At 46.6% G+C, this 13,878-nt stretch overlaps 1 protein-coding gene across 1 annotated transcript in view; it reads right to left on the bottom strand.

The window, feature by feature from the left end:
• Nucleotides 1-122: 122 nt before the first annotated feature.
• Nucleotides 123-13,878, bottom strand: part of PINK1 (PTEN induced kinase 1) — a 32,413-nt gene continuing 18,657 nt past the window's right edge. Inside the window, exons 6-12 of the mRNA XM_039854812.1 lie at nucleotides 9,254-9,541; nucleotides 7,739-7,839; nucleotides 4,681-4,863; nucleotides 3,995-4,158; nucleotides 2,999-3,126; nucleotides 2,417-2,653; nucleotides 123-1,590 (exon numbers count right to left, since the gene is read on the bottom strand). Of these exons, the coding sequence (XP_039710746.1) occupies nucleotides 1,333-1,590; nucleotides 2,417-2,653; nucleotides 2,999-3,126; nucleotides 3,995-4,158; nucleotides 4,681-4,863; nucleotides 7,739-7,839; nucleotides 9,254-9,541 (1,359 nt within the window). The 3' untranslated portion in view covers nucleotides 123-1,332. The remainder of the gene's footprint in view (nucleotides 1,591-2,416; nucleotides 2,654-2,998; nucleotides 3,127-3,994; nucleotides 4,159-4,680; nucleotides 4,864-7,738; nucleotides 7,840-9,253; nucleotides 9,542-13,878) is intronic.

Genomic DNA, 13,878 nt, shown 5'->3' with positions numbered 1-13,878 from the left:
CCCTAAAAAGCACGTGCAAATCTGTGTTAAGCCCTTCCCTGTCGCTGGTCTCTGCCCACAAACTTTTCTTTATGGTGTAAGGATCAGTCTTAAAGCCAAACAGTTCAAGGCACAGACGTATCTGCAGTTACAAACGTGCGTTTAATTCTTCACGATTCCTGTGAGAAATGCTAGTCAGTAGGAAATCAGCAAGTCTAAATCTAAATCACTGCCGTTCATTTCCGTCTCATCAGCCGTTTCAGCTCTGCTAGACCACGCGGCAGCTGGTGGAGCTCTGTGGAATGCACCGTTAGAAACACCCCAGAGCTGTTCGGAATGCATGGCTGAAGTGCAGAGGCTCCCTACTACTGGACTGCATGGTTTTTCGGTTTTTCATTCTGAAACCTGAACATACCGACCTGTACAAATGTTTGCCTTAGCTCAGGTAACATGCCACTAACAGCCACCACCTTGGCCTGGGTCTTCTCTCTAAAGTGGAGCACAGGTCTGCCCCTCAGCCCAGCCTCATCTAACAGACTGGCTCGGCCATTAACTCTTCAGAGGTCTGTGAAGACAGGACATAGGCATAAGGTAGGGCTTCTTGGTCAGCAGTTAACACCTGCGTGATCTTCTCACCCAGTGCAGAGAACTCATTCTTTTGGATTTGTAGGCAGAGATCATAGCGCATTAATTTTACAGAGATACTCGGAGGGGCCCGGTGATTAGTCAGCACTGTTTTAGCGTTAGGCCCTTTGATGTCATCTAGACCAGGGGTCGACAAACTGGCCTGTGGGCCAATCCAGCCTGCTGCCTTTTTTTTTTTTTTTAATGGCCTGCAAGCAAAAAATGGTTTTTACGTCTTAAAAGAATACTTAATGGCACAGAATTCAAAATTCAGTGTCCCTAAATAAAGCCCTATTGGCACACAGCCACGTTTGTTTTCATGCTTAAGACTGCTTTTGTGCTCCAGTGGCAGCTGAGTGGCTGCGACAGCCTGGGTATTTACTCGCTGGCCCTCTACAGGAAAGGTCTGCCAACTCCCGTCCAGACCGGTTTCTTCGTTTTATAGGTAAGAGAACTTTAGACCATACAGGTTATATCATGCCATACAGGTTATATGATGCATCCAAAACCACACAGCTAGAGTTAGTAGCTACAGACCGTAAACGTCACTCAGCTTGTTCCTCTCATTTGCCAAACCAGAGGCTTTCTCTTCTGTTGACCAGGCCTCTCTGCGCCATCTTTACTCCTGACTCTCACTCACACCTGGGAGCCCCCTCTCAGCATTCACAGACCATCACGACACAGATGCTGCCACATTCTTTTAGTAATGCACCAGCTACATCAGAGCCATCACGGGGCTGCCCTCCAGGAGTAGAGGAGGAGGGCTGCCTGACACAGTGCCTCGTACTCCAGGTTGGCCAAAAATAACATCTTCATTTTGGTTTCCACACAGCTCTTCTCTGTAAGCCTGTCGGCCAACAGAGTGGCTGCCGATTGTTGGAGGAGCCAACCAATCATCTTGTCTAGTTTCAGATTCTTCAGGGCCAGAGTATGTTCACCCCAAAGGCTTAAATGAAGCACATTGGCCGCTACTCGGGCAGATGGTCTCTGCAACAGGAAGGGAAGCTGAGGTTTAGAACATCTGTGAAAAGTATCTGGCCCACAGCCCTCTTCGTTAATGAATCGTTTCAGGGTCTTCCCTTGTCTGATCCTAACCAAATTCTTCTCTACCTTCTTCTCTCCTGACATATACTGGCTGTTCTCTTCTGTTGACCAGGCCTCTGACCCAGGGTCCAGGCTTTTCCACGTGTTTCCCCCCAGTTGGAATAGCCTCCGTATTGTGGAGGCCCATGAACCACCTTCTGTATGAGCACTGTCTGGAGTGAGGGGTGTTGTATCTCACGGTCACTGGTAGCAGCAGGAATTACTGTGACCATGACAGCATGCTGTGCACGGTAAGAGGTAAGTAGAAGAACAAGAATTTGAACCCTGGTCTGTCTCTGCTCTTTCCACTAAGCATGCCACCTGAACCGGACCTGCTCCTACTCCAACTGTGGCTTCCCATGTGTTAGCCTTTTGATTCCTTTAATTTCAGAATGTCCGCGTCTGCTCTCAGATGTCGTCACGTCTGTCTCGTTAGATCTCAGCTGTTTCCATAAAGTACATCTCCATTATTGACATTTCTTGAAAATGCATCTTTTTCCCTCTAACTGAAGCAACTAAAGCCAAGAAGAACTGGATTGCTGGAATTCTGACTAATTTGGTGACTAGCTCCCCTACTCTTATTTATGTTAAAATCTGTTTTGTTCTATACTTGACCTTTACTTTTGTGAGACAGGAGCTGTCTGTCACCCTAGTGCTTGCCCAAACCTGATCTTTACTCTGGAACATAAACTGAGGGTTCCATCTGCACAAAACCTGGGGACAGCCTCACCTTGCTGGCCTCTCGCTGGAGCAGTGACCTCACCAGCTGCCTCACATCTAGAGGCACTGACTCGGGCAGTGCAGGCAGCTGAGCCTCTCGGTAGTTGCGGCTTTCAAGATGGGCCCCGTCCTGGCCGTAAAAGGGGTTGGAGAACCCGAAGATTTCGTAGGCGAGCGCTCCCACTGCCCAGGCATCAGCCTTGCTGTAGTCGATCACTGCCCTGGGGCCAGGGCAGGCTGAAGACACCTGCTCGGAGAGCAAAGGTGACTGGTCAGTCATTCTGCTGGCATTTTTAACTTCATGTTCCTGCTTGGCACGGGCTAATCTGAACTCTGTCCCAAGGAACCCAAGAATTTGAGCTCAGATCCAGAAGAATCTGCTTAGGCTGCCTGCCCGTACTGACAAAGCTTCCATCTCCTAGGAACTTTAGAGAGACCTACATTAAAACACAGTGGCAGGGAAGGGATTGGTGCCAAATTATGGGTCATAAAAGATGCAAGTGCTGAGAAAATCATGAGGTATCCAGTTGTGTCCTATCAGTGGAAACAGAAGAGGCTGCTGATGGCACATGACACGCTCAGCGGGACTCACCTCAGGAGCCATCAGGCAGCCGTTTCCGCCCCGATCCACATACCAGCTGGTGAAGGGCAGCTGCAGCCCAACTTGCTCATCAGCCAGGCAGCAACCAAAATCCGCGATCACCAACCAGGGGCAGCCATCTGGGGAGGGACACGCAAGGTGAGCCACTGATTCCAATTTTTCCTCTGAGAGGCCCTCCTATATTCCTACTAAAGCCGCCATCAAGACGTGGGTGACAGGGGTAAAAGCTCCCGGATGAAGCACCAAGCAAAGAACTGGATAAAAGTCTGCCTTAATCTAAATCTAGTAATCAGAGCTGTCCCAAGACTGAAGCTGCTGCTTGTGATTTACTCAACAGATGGTGCTTGGCTCAAATGACCTCAAAGGGCCCTTACACCCCAAGATTCTTTGATCTGAACTTGAAACCCCAAATCTAAACCTAAGAAACAGGTGCATTAAGAATTATTTGTAAAAGTATTCACACAGACTTCCTTTAAAAAGCCAGTTCCTCTAATAATTTAATTGCATATTTAATTATTTTAAATCTAGTTCAAAATTTATCAGATGACTCTCCTTTACAATATTCTCAGGCAAGTGGCCATCCAGCTTCTAGTTGAATGCTTCCAGTGATGGGGAACTCATTATTTCCAGAAGCAGCTGGACTTACATTTGGACAGCTTTCATGATTTGAAAATTCCTTCTTACATTGAGCTAAGGTCTTCTTCTCTTTAACTTTATTCAAGAAAACTTCCACCACTGAGATTTTTCTGTAAGTGGGCAACAGAAAGGAGCTTGGGCACATTAACTATCACTCCACAAATCCCACAGAGAGAACAAAGCCTCCATTTCGAAGGAGAGATTGTTAATGTCTTGTGTACAGAGCTAAATTTAGACACAACAACTTATAATAGGGCATAAAAACCAAACAGGACCTGAAGGGTCCTGATATTCCCAGACTTTGTCTAGTGCCCCCTGAAGCCCCAAGGTACAGTACGGCTGGGCACGTACCTGCATCCAACTCCACGAGGATGTTGTCAGATTTTAAATCTCTGTGTGCAACGCCCTGTTGAACCAGATGATCCACACCTTCCAAGAGCTGCAAGAGCATCACGGAGGCCAGGCGGGGGCTTGGGGTGTTCTCACGAAGGTACTGGCGCAGGGTGCAGGGGTAGCTGATGGAGAGGGTGACAGGGCCTCTGGCTATTGCGCATTGATGATCCCTAGCATCTTATTTACTATTAGGATGATGGCCTTTCCTCTTCTTCTGGAGCTTTTCAGTTTTTTCCCCAAGTATCCTTTCTGTTCCCACCCACTATCCTGAAATTAGGAAGGAAGAGCTGGGGGCTCACATGTTGAAAGTGACACGAGAGATGCTCATTTCCTTAAAACATCCATTACGACACTACTAGGGCGTGTGGAGAGGGAGGAAGAACTGTTTACGTTAAAAAACAAAACACGGAATGCAGCCACAGAGAATGGCAACAGTCAGATGCACTGAAAGCACGAGGTGAAAAGTCTTTTCTAAATAAAGATGAGATTCTGTTTTCATGGAAAATAGTCCTAAAGGGAAACTGTCCCGGACATGGCCTTATCTCCCAAAGGGTGAGGATCTCTTCCCTGTGCCCCTGGGCTCCGGGTGCTCAGAGGCTGGGACCAGCTCCCACTCCAGGTCCTGCCATAGGCCTGCCACTTACTTCTTCATAACGAGGAAAAGTGTCCGCCCGTGGCCCAGGCCCTCGGGATGAAGACGTGGGGGCAGCACATCAGGGTAGTCAACCAGGGCCCCTGGCAGCAATGGGACAGATGAGGTGAAGGCGCGGAAGACCCGGATGATGTTGGGGTGAGGGGCCAGTTGCTTGGGCCCTCCCTTGGATTTTCTGTTTAGCCAAAAGGGACAAATGTATGAGGCCAGTATCAGATACAACAGTTGGAAAGATAATAATCTAAAGCTAGAAAAAAGACTGACATTCATTTATTCACCCATTTATTTGCCAAATATTTACTGTAGATCTGCTATGTGCCAGGTAGAGAGCCTAGTTTTGGAGAAAAAGAAAAACCCATAAAGATGACTCATCACATTTGATGACTCCACTAATCCATCTGTCCATCCATCCCATGTGGCAGACACAGTGGTTTAGAGCCCCTGGAATCAGACTGCCTGAGTTTGGATTCCAGATCTGCCACTGTATGTCCTTGGCCAGGTTACTTAACTTCTCTGGGCTCAGTCTCAAATGCAGAAGGGGAATAGGTAGTAAAATACCACATAAGGTTGTTAATACTTGTAAAGGATCTGGAATCTCTGATTCCAAGTTCTACTATAATACTTGGTATGTAGTATGAACTCAATAAACCTTTGTTGAATGAATGAATGAATGAATGAATGAAGACAGACACTGTTCGTAGATGTGTCACCTGCCACCCCTCCTCCAGGAGCCCCACACCCATAGCCCTGCTGGGGCACAGCGGCTGTGTTTTGGACTGCGTGACTCCCTGCTGTGTACTAGCCCTGCCCCTCCACCAAAGCTGCTTGGACTAAGGGTGGGTAGGACCTGACCCAAGGGCCACTGAACCTGCATTCACATATGAGATCCAAATGGCTGGCAGGGAAGGGGAGGGGGCCAAATAGATTCTCTCTTTGAGCAGTGCGAATGAGGAAACATGGCAGTAACCTGGCAGTCCGCAATGGGGCTGGTGAAAGGATGCCATGAGACTTGCTTGGGGCCATGAGAAGCCAAACAGGTGTGCGAGCCAAGGCTACGCACGAAGAGAAGAGTGATGGGGTAAGAAATAAGGATATTGGGTGGAAGAGAGAGGAGGATGGAGCAGAAGTCTAGAGACATCAACACAACACTGAGGGAGTATGCTGCCTGCCTTGTCCCCAGAGCTGCCTCGGTTCCCAAGCTTTGTAGATCCAGTCCACGAGAGACCTTCTACTTCACCTGAGTGGGCCCCTGTTCTACCCAATGGAAGGAGTTACAGCATTGTTCCCGTGGGATGCTGGGGCTAGTGGGAGAATCAGGATCACAGCTCAAGGCTGTCAGTGCTACATGGGAAAGCTCTGCCCACTGGTCACGGAAGCACAGAGGAAGAGTGTGGCTGTGCTAGGGAGGTGTGTGTGTGGGTGTGTTTGAACTGAGACCTGGAACAGGACAGGAGGCTGCGGGGAGGACAGCCCAAGGATAGCTAACTGCACGGAGGAGCCTGGTGCCCTGGGGGCGGTCAGTATGAATTCAGTGTGGTGGAACATAACATGTAAATGGGACAAGATGAGAAATGAGATCAGAGAAGTGAGAGGAGCAAATACAGAGGGCTGAGACTGAGGTCCCTAGATGAGCAAAAGCCCAGTGGAAATACACCCAGAGTGCTCTCAGGGAATAGTGTTAGACAGTGCCGGTACTTCAGGTAATAGACCTGCCACATTCATCTAATTCAGCAAACTCTCACTGAGCTGTGGGGGAACGCAGTAAACAGAACCACGTTTTGGGTTGTGTGTCCTGCACTCAGAGCGTACAGTACAGCTGGAGAGACAGTGGAAAGTAGAGACATCTATGATTTATGGTCAGATGGTGATAAATGCTATGGAAAAAAAAAGAAAAAACTAAGGCAGGAAAAAAGACTGGAGAGTGGCAGGGACCATGTCAGACGAGAGGTCCGGGCAGGCCTCTGCAGCAGACGTCCTCGTGCTCACAGCTATGTGACGGCACCCTGTCAGCAGGCTGAAGCTAACGCCGCGAAAGCAGCTGACCTTCGATGTCCACTTTTGCCCACAAAGGAATTGAGAGAAGAGGATGACAGTGTCGAACCCAGCGAGCAGCTGCTTCTGTTGTCCTGCACGGGCCCTCGGCCACCCTGCAGCCTTCCAGGCCATGGAAGGGGTTTTCCACGTACGTTTCCTTAAGTCCCTATTTCTACCTTCCTGCTTCTGACAGAGCTGGATCTATAAATCAACCCTCCGACAATGCAGCAGGCCCACCTCTTCCTGGTGGTCTACAAATATCACGGGGAACACTGGGGCCTCTGTCATAAGCTCAAGCATGAATCTACCACGTGCAGACACAGGGTCTACAAAGGCACTGTCAACGTAGGCTGTCACCCACCCGCTCTTCCCTCTGCGGACAATGCCTCTTTCCCTACTGCTTTGCAGAGCTAATGTCTACTCATCCTTCAAAAGGCAGCACAACCTGTCCCTTCAAGAGGCCTTTCTGAGCGGCCCCACGTCTGCAACGCACACATCACCTCACACCATTCTAGAACTTACCACACTGGACTCCGCTCCTGACACCTGTGGCTCCTCTGGAGAACTCCACATGGAGGACTCCTGGGGAATGGGTCACTTTTTTTTTTTTTTTAATTTCTTGGCACCATCAGGTGAACTGAAGCTATTAGTGGAATGAATGTTACCTCCACTGCGGACAGAAGTCAGTTGGTGTGGACAGGTGGTGCTCTACCTGGGCGTTGCTTAGGAAGAATCAGAAATCAGATCAGTCTTCCACTTCCTGAACTGGGTGTTTCTGGATGGCCCTCACCCTGCTCCAGTGTGAATGAGCCATCGGCATCTTCAGTTGGAGTCAGATGATCTGCAATCTTTCCCAAGTTAATTATCCACCAACTGAAAATCTATCAGTAACTACATCATTTGGTAAGCATTTACTATCCACTGTGTGTCATGTCACTGTGCTGAGTGCTGAGGACATATGATGGTTTTGCTCTCAAAGAACTCCCAGCCAGTCAGGTGGGCAGATGGGCACTTACCTGTAAGTGACTGCTCCATATTCCCCGGCCAAGGCCACTCGACTAGCTGGGACTAGCTCCTGGCTCATTTTGCTAAAGATGGCTTCGCTGGAGGAGCCCGCCTGAAACACATTCATAATGAATCCAGGGTTACACAGACCCGAGCAGAATGGCAAGTCCAAGTCCTTAGAATATGGACCAGGACAGCTAATGCCTAGAATTGGCTTTGACCTTCAAGATAAGATAACCTCTCTGAAGTGGCAAGCCAAGATTAGTTTCTCCTGGGAGAGAAGGCAGAGCTGTCATCCATGTCAACTCAGAGGACGCTTCCTACACCTCAAACTCTTGGCTGCTCAGGTGTCAGGGCAGGAAGAGACGTCAAGATAGTCATGGCATGCGACCCTTCTTCCTGCCATAGATGTCTCCGGTCACAACCAGGCTCATCCTTGCAGGCTCCCTTCAGCAGACATGCCAGAACCTGACAAGCCTACCTTGGATGAAGTTGTGCTGCTCCACAGAAAGGCCTGCCCATCCCCCAGTAAGAAACAAACGAACAAAAAAAAAACGAAGAGGAAAAGCACCTTACTTTCCTCATTTCACTATGAGTGGCTCTCAGGACCTGTGGAACTCGCTAGGTATCAAGAATATCCTCTAATTGTCTTTAGCTTTTGTGAATGAAATAGCTGTCATGCCCCAAATGGTGGAAGGTTTGATGCTAAGACTGGATGTTTTATAGGCCAAGGATCTGGCTACTTGTTAGCTATTAACCCAGCCTGGAAGTGTAATAGCCTAACAACCTTCATTCCACAAATAGAACAGGAAACTGCATTCTTCAGTGTCCAGCATGAGCTGGGTGGCTATTTTCTACTTTAGCCTTAAGTAGATGCTCTGGGCAGGAGAAAGAACATCAGGTTTTGATGAATTTCCTAAACCCACCTATGTGATGGCAAGGTAAAGAAACTACTCTAAATAGACAGCAATCTTTGTTTTTGTGGGAAAAAAAGATTCAATTTCCCAAAGCCTTGAGTCTTCCAAGAGTTCAGAGCAGGGAGGTGAGATGGAAGGGTGGGTTTAGAGGCAAGAAGAATGGCGCCTCCTCTCCGGTGAGGCAGGTCAAAGGAAGGAGCGAGAACGGTGGTCATTGTAGTCCTGAAATTAACTAATTGATCAGCCAGGACTGACAGGTGAGAAACCAGTGGTATAGGCACTTGCTACTCAAGGTGTGGTTCACAGACCAGAGGCAGGGCATCCCCTGGGAGCTTGTCAGGAAGGCAGAGTCTCAGGCCCCACCTCAGACCTGCTGATTAGAATCTGCCTTTTGACCTGATCCCCAGGTGATTCGTGGACATATTTCATTTTGAGACCTGCTGCTTAACACTCCTGTGTGAGAGGGTGAGGAAGCCTAACTATATAGACACTTGGACTGTGGAGAATCTGTCTTTTCCTATCTCCTTCTGGGGGAAAAACTGTCATCAGGTCTCCCACAATTGGCACTTTGAGAAATGCCTACTTTAAAGATGAAAGGCCCAGCCTTACCGAGATGTTCCACATCATCTTGATGGCCAAGGGAAAAGCAGGGGACTGTGGGGCTCGCTCCTCTTCTCCTTGTGGGATGATATCTGGGCCTCTCTCTGGAAGAAGCCTGGTACTCTCTGACACCTCCAGTTTCCGGGGCAACACAGGCATGGTGGCTTCATACACAGCAGCACTGCAGCCCTTGCCAATGGACTGTCCTATCAGATACTCCTCCAGCTGGAAGCCCTGCCAGCGTCTAGTGTCCAGCGGGTCAGGGAGCAGCTTGTTTTTCTGTGTAAAAATTGCCTGCGAAGGGAAAAAGCATGCGCTGTGAACCAGGGAGACTGGAAAGGCTTACGTAAAGAGAAATAGGGGAGGGGAGGTATGATGGGCAAGGTCTTCACCAACAAGATCGAGAACTATTCTAAACACAACCAAATTAGGTTTTACTGCTCAGCTTAGGCTCAGGCCATCCTGCCTTTCGCATTATTCAGAATAATTTTTCTCAAACGCTGTTGCTTCACTGCAATCACAGAGACAACACAACACAGAACGTTAATTAAGAGGTCAGAACTTCCAAATTCTGCAGCTAGCACACCACTCCTTTGCTGCCTGTCAAGCCCCTAGCACAATGTTGGCGGTTTCTGATTATGGAGGCAGTTCTCTCTGCAGACCTTGGCAGGGAGCTATTGGAAGGTTACCAGGAGCTGTAGATGGGCAGGCGTATGTAGTCAACAGCCACCCCTCCACTTGTGAATGACCTCAGGTTGCTTTTGCAGACAAGGGGGTGAAATCAGGAGGATCCCTGGAGCTGAGTCATTAAATCCTGTCTTCCTGTCTCTACCTCTTAGGAATCTGGCGGGCCCCCTCTGTTTTCAGAAAGGAAATAGGAGTACAAGTATTTTGATGGAAATAGATGGAAGTGCAGGTGCTGGTGGGGATGCACTAGGAAAGAGCCCACTTCCCAAACATCAAGTCCTTTCCTACTTCAGGGAGGTAACATCGTTTGCCCAGTCACCAGGCTCCACCTCAAATCCTGTCTGATCTGCTACTCCCTTCCTTTCTGTGGTTAGTCACTCACCTCCAGACTTTCCCATTCTCACGTCATCCTTTCACCTGCTTCTGAGCCAGATTAAACTACACTGTGTCCATGTGTCACTCTTCTGTTCAAAAACTTAACCAATAGGTTATTCAGTGCCTTGTGCTGGTACTTCCTGTATGTGAAAGCTGTTTAGCCAGGCTGGTCTGTGCACTACCCACACTTACCTTTCATATGCCTCCCTCTAAACCTTTGCTCACACTACTCCTCCCACCACCTAATTCTTTTGTATTGCTCTGCCTGGCTCATCCATCAGGTCCCCTCTGTATAGCCAGCCCTGACAACCCAGCCCACAGCAGCCTTTCCATCTGGAGGATTCCTAAAGCACTTAGTATCTATAAGCTAATACACCTTTCACGATAACTTCTACTTTTTTAAAAAATGAAAGTCTATCTTGTCTATTCGTTTCTAAATTCCATGGAGCAGAAGCAGTATTTTGTAGAGCAATCCTTTTTCAACCATAGTTTTGAGAATGAGATATATATTTTTTTAAGTTTTTATTTTGAAGTAATTATAGACTCATAGGAAGTTGTAGAAAGATAATACAGAGTGTTAATTCAATTTTCCCTAACAGCGACATCTTATAAAACAGCAGTACGATATCAAAACTGGGAAAGTGATATTGGTAAACTACTGTTAACCAGAGCTTACTCAGTTTTCACCATCTTTTTTAACCTACACTCGTGTGTGCGTGTGTGTGTCTCTATGCCATTTTCTCTCAGGTAGAGATTCGTGTAATCGCCACCACAATCAAGATACAGAACTGTTCCATCACCACAGAACTCCTTTGTGTTACCTCTTTGTATTTGCACCACCCCCACCCAGTCCCTATCCCCTGGCATCCACTGATCTGTTCTCTATGTCTACAGTTTTGTCATTTAAAGAATCTTATATAGATGGAATCCCACATATAAGCTGCTGGGATTGACTTTTCACTAAGCATAACGCCCTTGAGGTTCATTCAGGTCCTTACCTGAATCAATAGTCAATACCTTGTTATTTCTTGCTATTTCATTGTATGGATATATCAGAGTTTGTTTAACTATTCATCTGCTGAAGGACATTTGTGTTGTTTATATTTTGCCATTATGAATGAAGCTGCTATGATTCATGTAAAAAAGTATTTACTATTTTAAAAGTAGTAAAATATACATAACATAAAACTGACCATTTTAACCATTTTTAAGTGTACAGTTCGGTGGCATTAAGTACATTCACACTGCTGTGTGACCATCACCACCGTCTAGCTCCAGAACTTCTTTCATCTTGCAAAACTTAAATTCTACACCCGTTAAACAACAACTCCCCATCCCTTCTCCTTCCAGCCCCTGGCAGCCCCCAGCCTATTTTCTGTCCCTATGAATTTGACTACTCTAAGTACCTCGCTTAGAATGGAATCCTACAGTATTTGTCTTTTTGTGACTGGCTTATTTAACTCAGCATAATGTCCCCGTGGTTCATTCATGTTGTAGTGTGTGTCAGAATTTACTTTTTTAAGGCTGAATAACATTATGCTGTATGTATATACCATATCTTGCTTAATCCATTCTTCCATTGATAGACACTTGGGTTGCTTCCACCTTCTGACTATTGTGAATAATTCTGCTATGAACATAGGTGTACAAATATCTTTTCAAATCCTTGCTTTCAGTTCTTTGGGGTTTGTAACCAGAAAGAGAATTGCTATGTCACATGATAATTCTATTTTTAATTTCTTGGGGAGATGCCATATTGTTTTCCATAGCAGCTACTCATGTACAGGTTTTTATGTGAACGTAAGTTTTGATTTCTCCGGGTAAATGCCCAAGACTGCAATAGCAGGGTTATGTGGTAATGCATGTTTATTTAGCATTGTAAGAAACTGCTAATTATTTTCCAGAGTGGTTGTACCATTTTATATTCTCACCAGCAGTCTGCATCTTCACCAGCATTTAGTATTATCACTATTTTTTATTTTACCTGTTCTATTAAGTATGCAGTGACACCACATTGTATTTCAATCTGCATTTCCTTATGGCTAGTGATGTTGAACATCTTATTTGGCATCTGTACTCCTTATGGCTAGTGATGTTGAACATCTTATTTGGCATCTGTATCTCCTCTTCATGAAATATACACTTCATGAAATATACACATGAAATATCCATATGGTGTCTGACCATTCTGTGGTCAGACACCATATGGAATTTTAGCATTAGAGTTACAGAACTGGTGATTTCTTTTTTCAAAGGAAGTCAAACACCTGAATTTTAAATTTACTCATCAGCTAATTAAAATTTTAAGACACAGGAGGGTGAAATGTGAGAAAAGGACATGCAGATGGTAAGCTTAGGAGGATCAAGCTCTTCAGTTAAAAAAAGCCTCCATGATTCTAAGCAGGATTATCAAATTTCTCACCCTTGACTTCTGCCAGCTAAGCTGTAGCAAGACAAAGACATCAGATGGGGACTAGGCCAGATGTCACCTGTCATCCCAAACTAGCCAGAGCTCAAATCTGTGACTCTGGTAACAAGAACTGGGCTGGAAACCAGGAAACACGGGAGACACTGCTTGATCCTTAACCAGCTGTGTCCTTGGGCAAGTCACTCCATCTTCCACTACCTCAGACCAAAATTATAAATTGCAGGGTCTGTACTAACTCTGACCGGCTCCAAACCCCAGGAAGACTGACCTCCGGGAAGAGGAGGGAATTCTGCCAGCAGATGGCCTTCAGACTTGAACTCCAACAATGGCTCTTCCCTGGGTCTCCAGCCTGCCTACCTACCCCGAAGATTTTGGACTTGCCAACCTCCAAACTGCAGAGCCAATTCCTTAAAATAAATCTGTCTGCAAACACGTCCTATTGATTCTGTTTCTCTGGAGAACCCTATTACAGATTTTGGGTAGAGCAGAAACAGAGGTCACTAAGATATTTTAAGCATTTAAAAAAGCCTAAGAACCCATACATATCCAGTCACTCCTGATAACGCCACACAGGCTAATTAAAAACCATTCGGTGTGATGTTTTCTGCTGTTCACAGTTTTGACTTTGGCTTCGGCTGTATCACAAATCGTATGGCTAAACTGTGGAGGCAGACTGGCTCAGCGCTTAAGGGCACAGGCTTTGGGCACTGCTCTTTATTAGCTGTGTGACTTCGAGCAAGTTACTTCATCTCTCTGCGCACATTTCCTTATCCACAAATTGGAAATGACGGCTACCTCAGGAGTAGAAGTGTTATCATTTGTCATTAAATTTTAGAAAATTCACACAAAGCCATTAGCAATGGTGCAATAGTGGCTATAATAAGCAGCGTATCTACCAAAACATGCCGTTTGAAGAAAACAGTAAAACAAATGTGAGGTGCTGGTCTCATACCAGAAGATCAGTAACGTTAAAAATGAACTTTAATCTGCGATTTCTAAGGAATTTCCGGGTATGACAAGGATAAATCTTGATTCAGGGCCCCCATCAGTAAATGCTTCCCAGCCCCGCCCCTCACCACGCCCACAAGGTAGCCCCGCCCCTCACGACTCTCAAGACCCCGCCCACGTCCCCAGGCCCTTCATC

Source organism: Pteropus medius, unplaced genomic scaffold (assembly GCF_902729225.1).
Source record: "Pteropus medius unplaced genomic scaffold, Ma_sr-lr_union100, whole genome shotgun sequence".
NCBI classification, from domain to species: domain Eukaryota; kingdom Metazoa; phylum Chordata; class Mammalia; order Chiroptera; family Pteropodidae; genus Pteropus; species Pteropus medius.
Note: the sequence above shows the minus strand (reverse complement) of the source record. Positions and strands in the feature narration are given on the sequence as shown.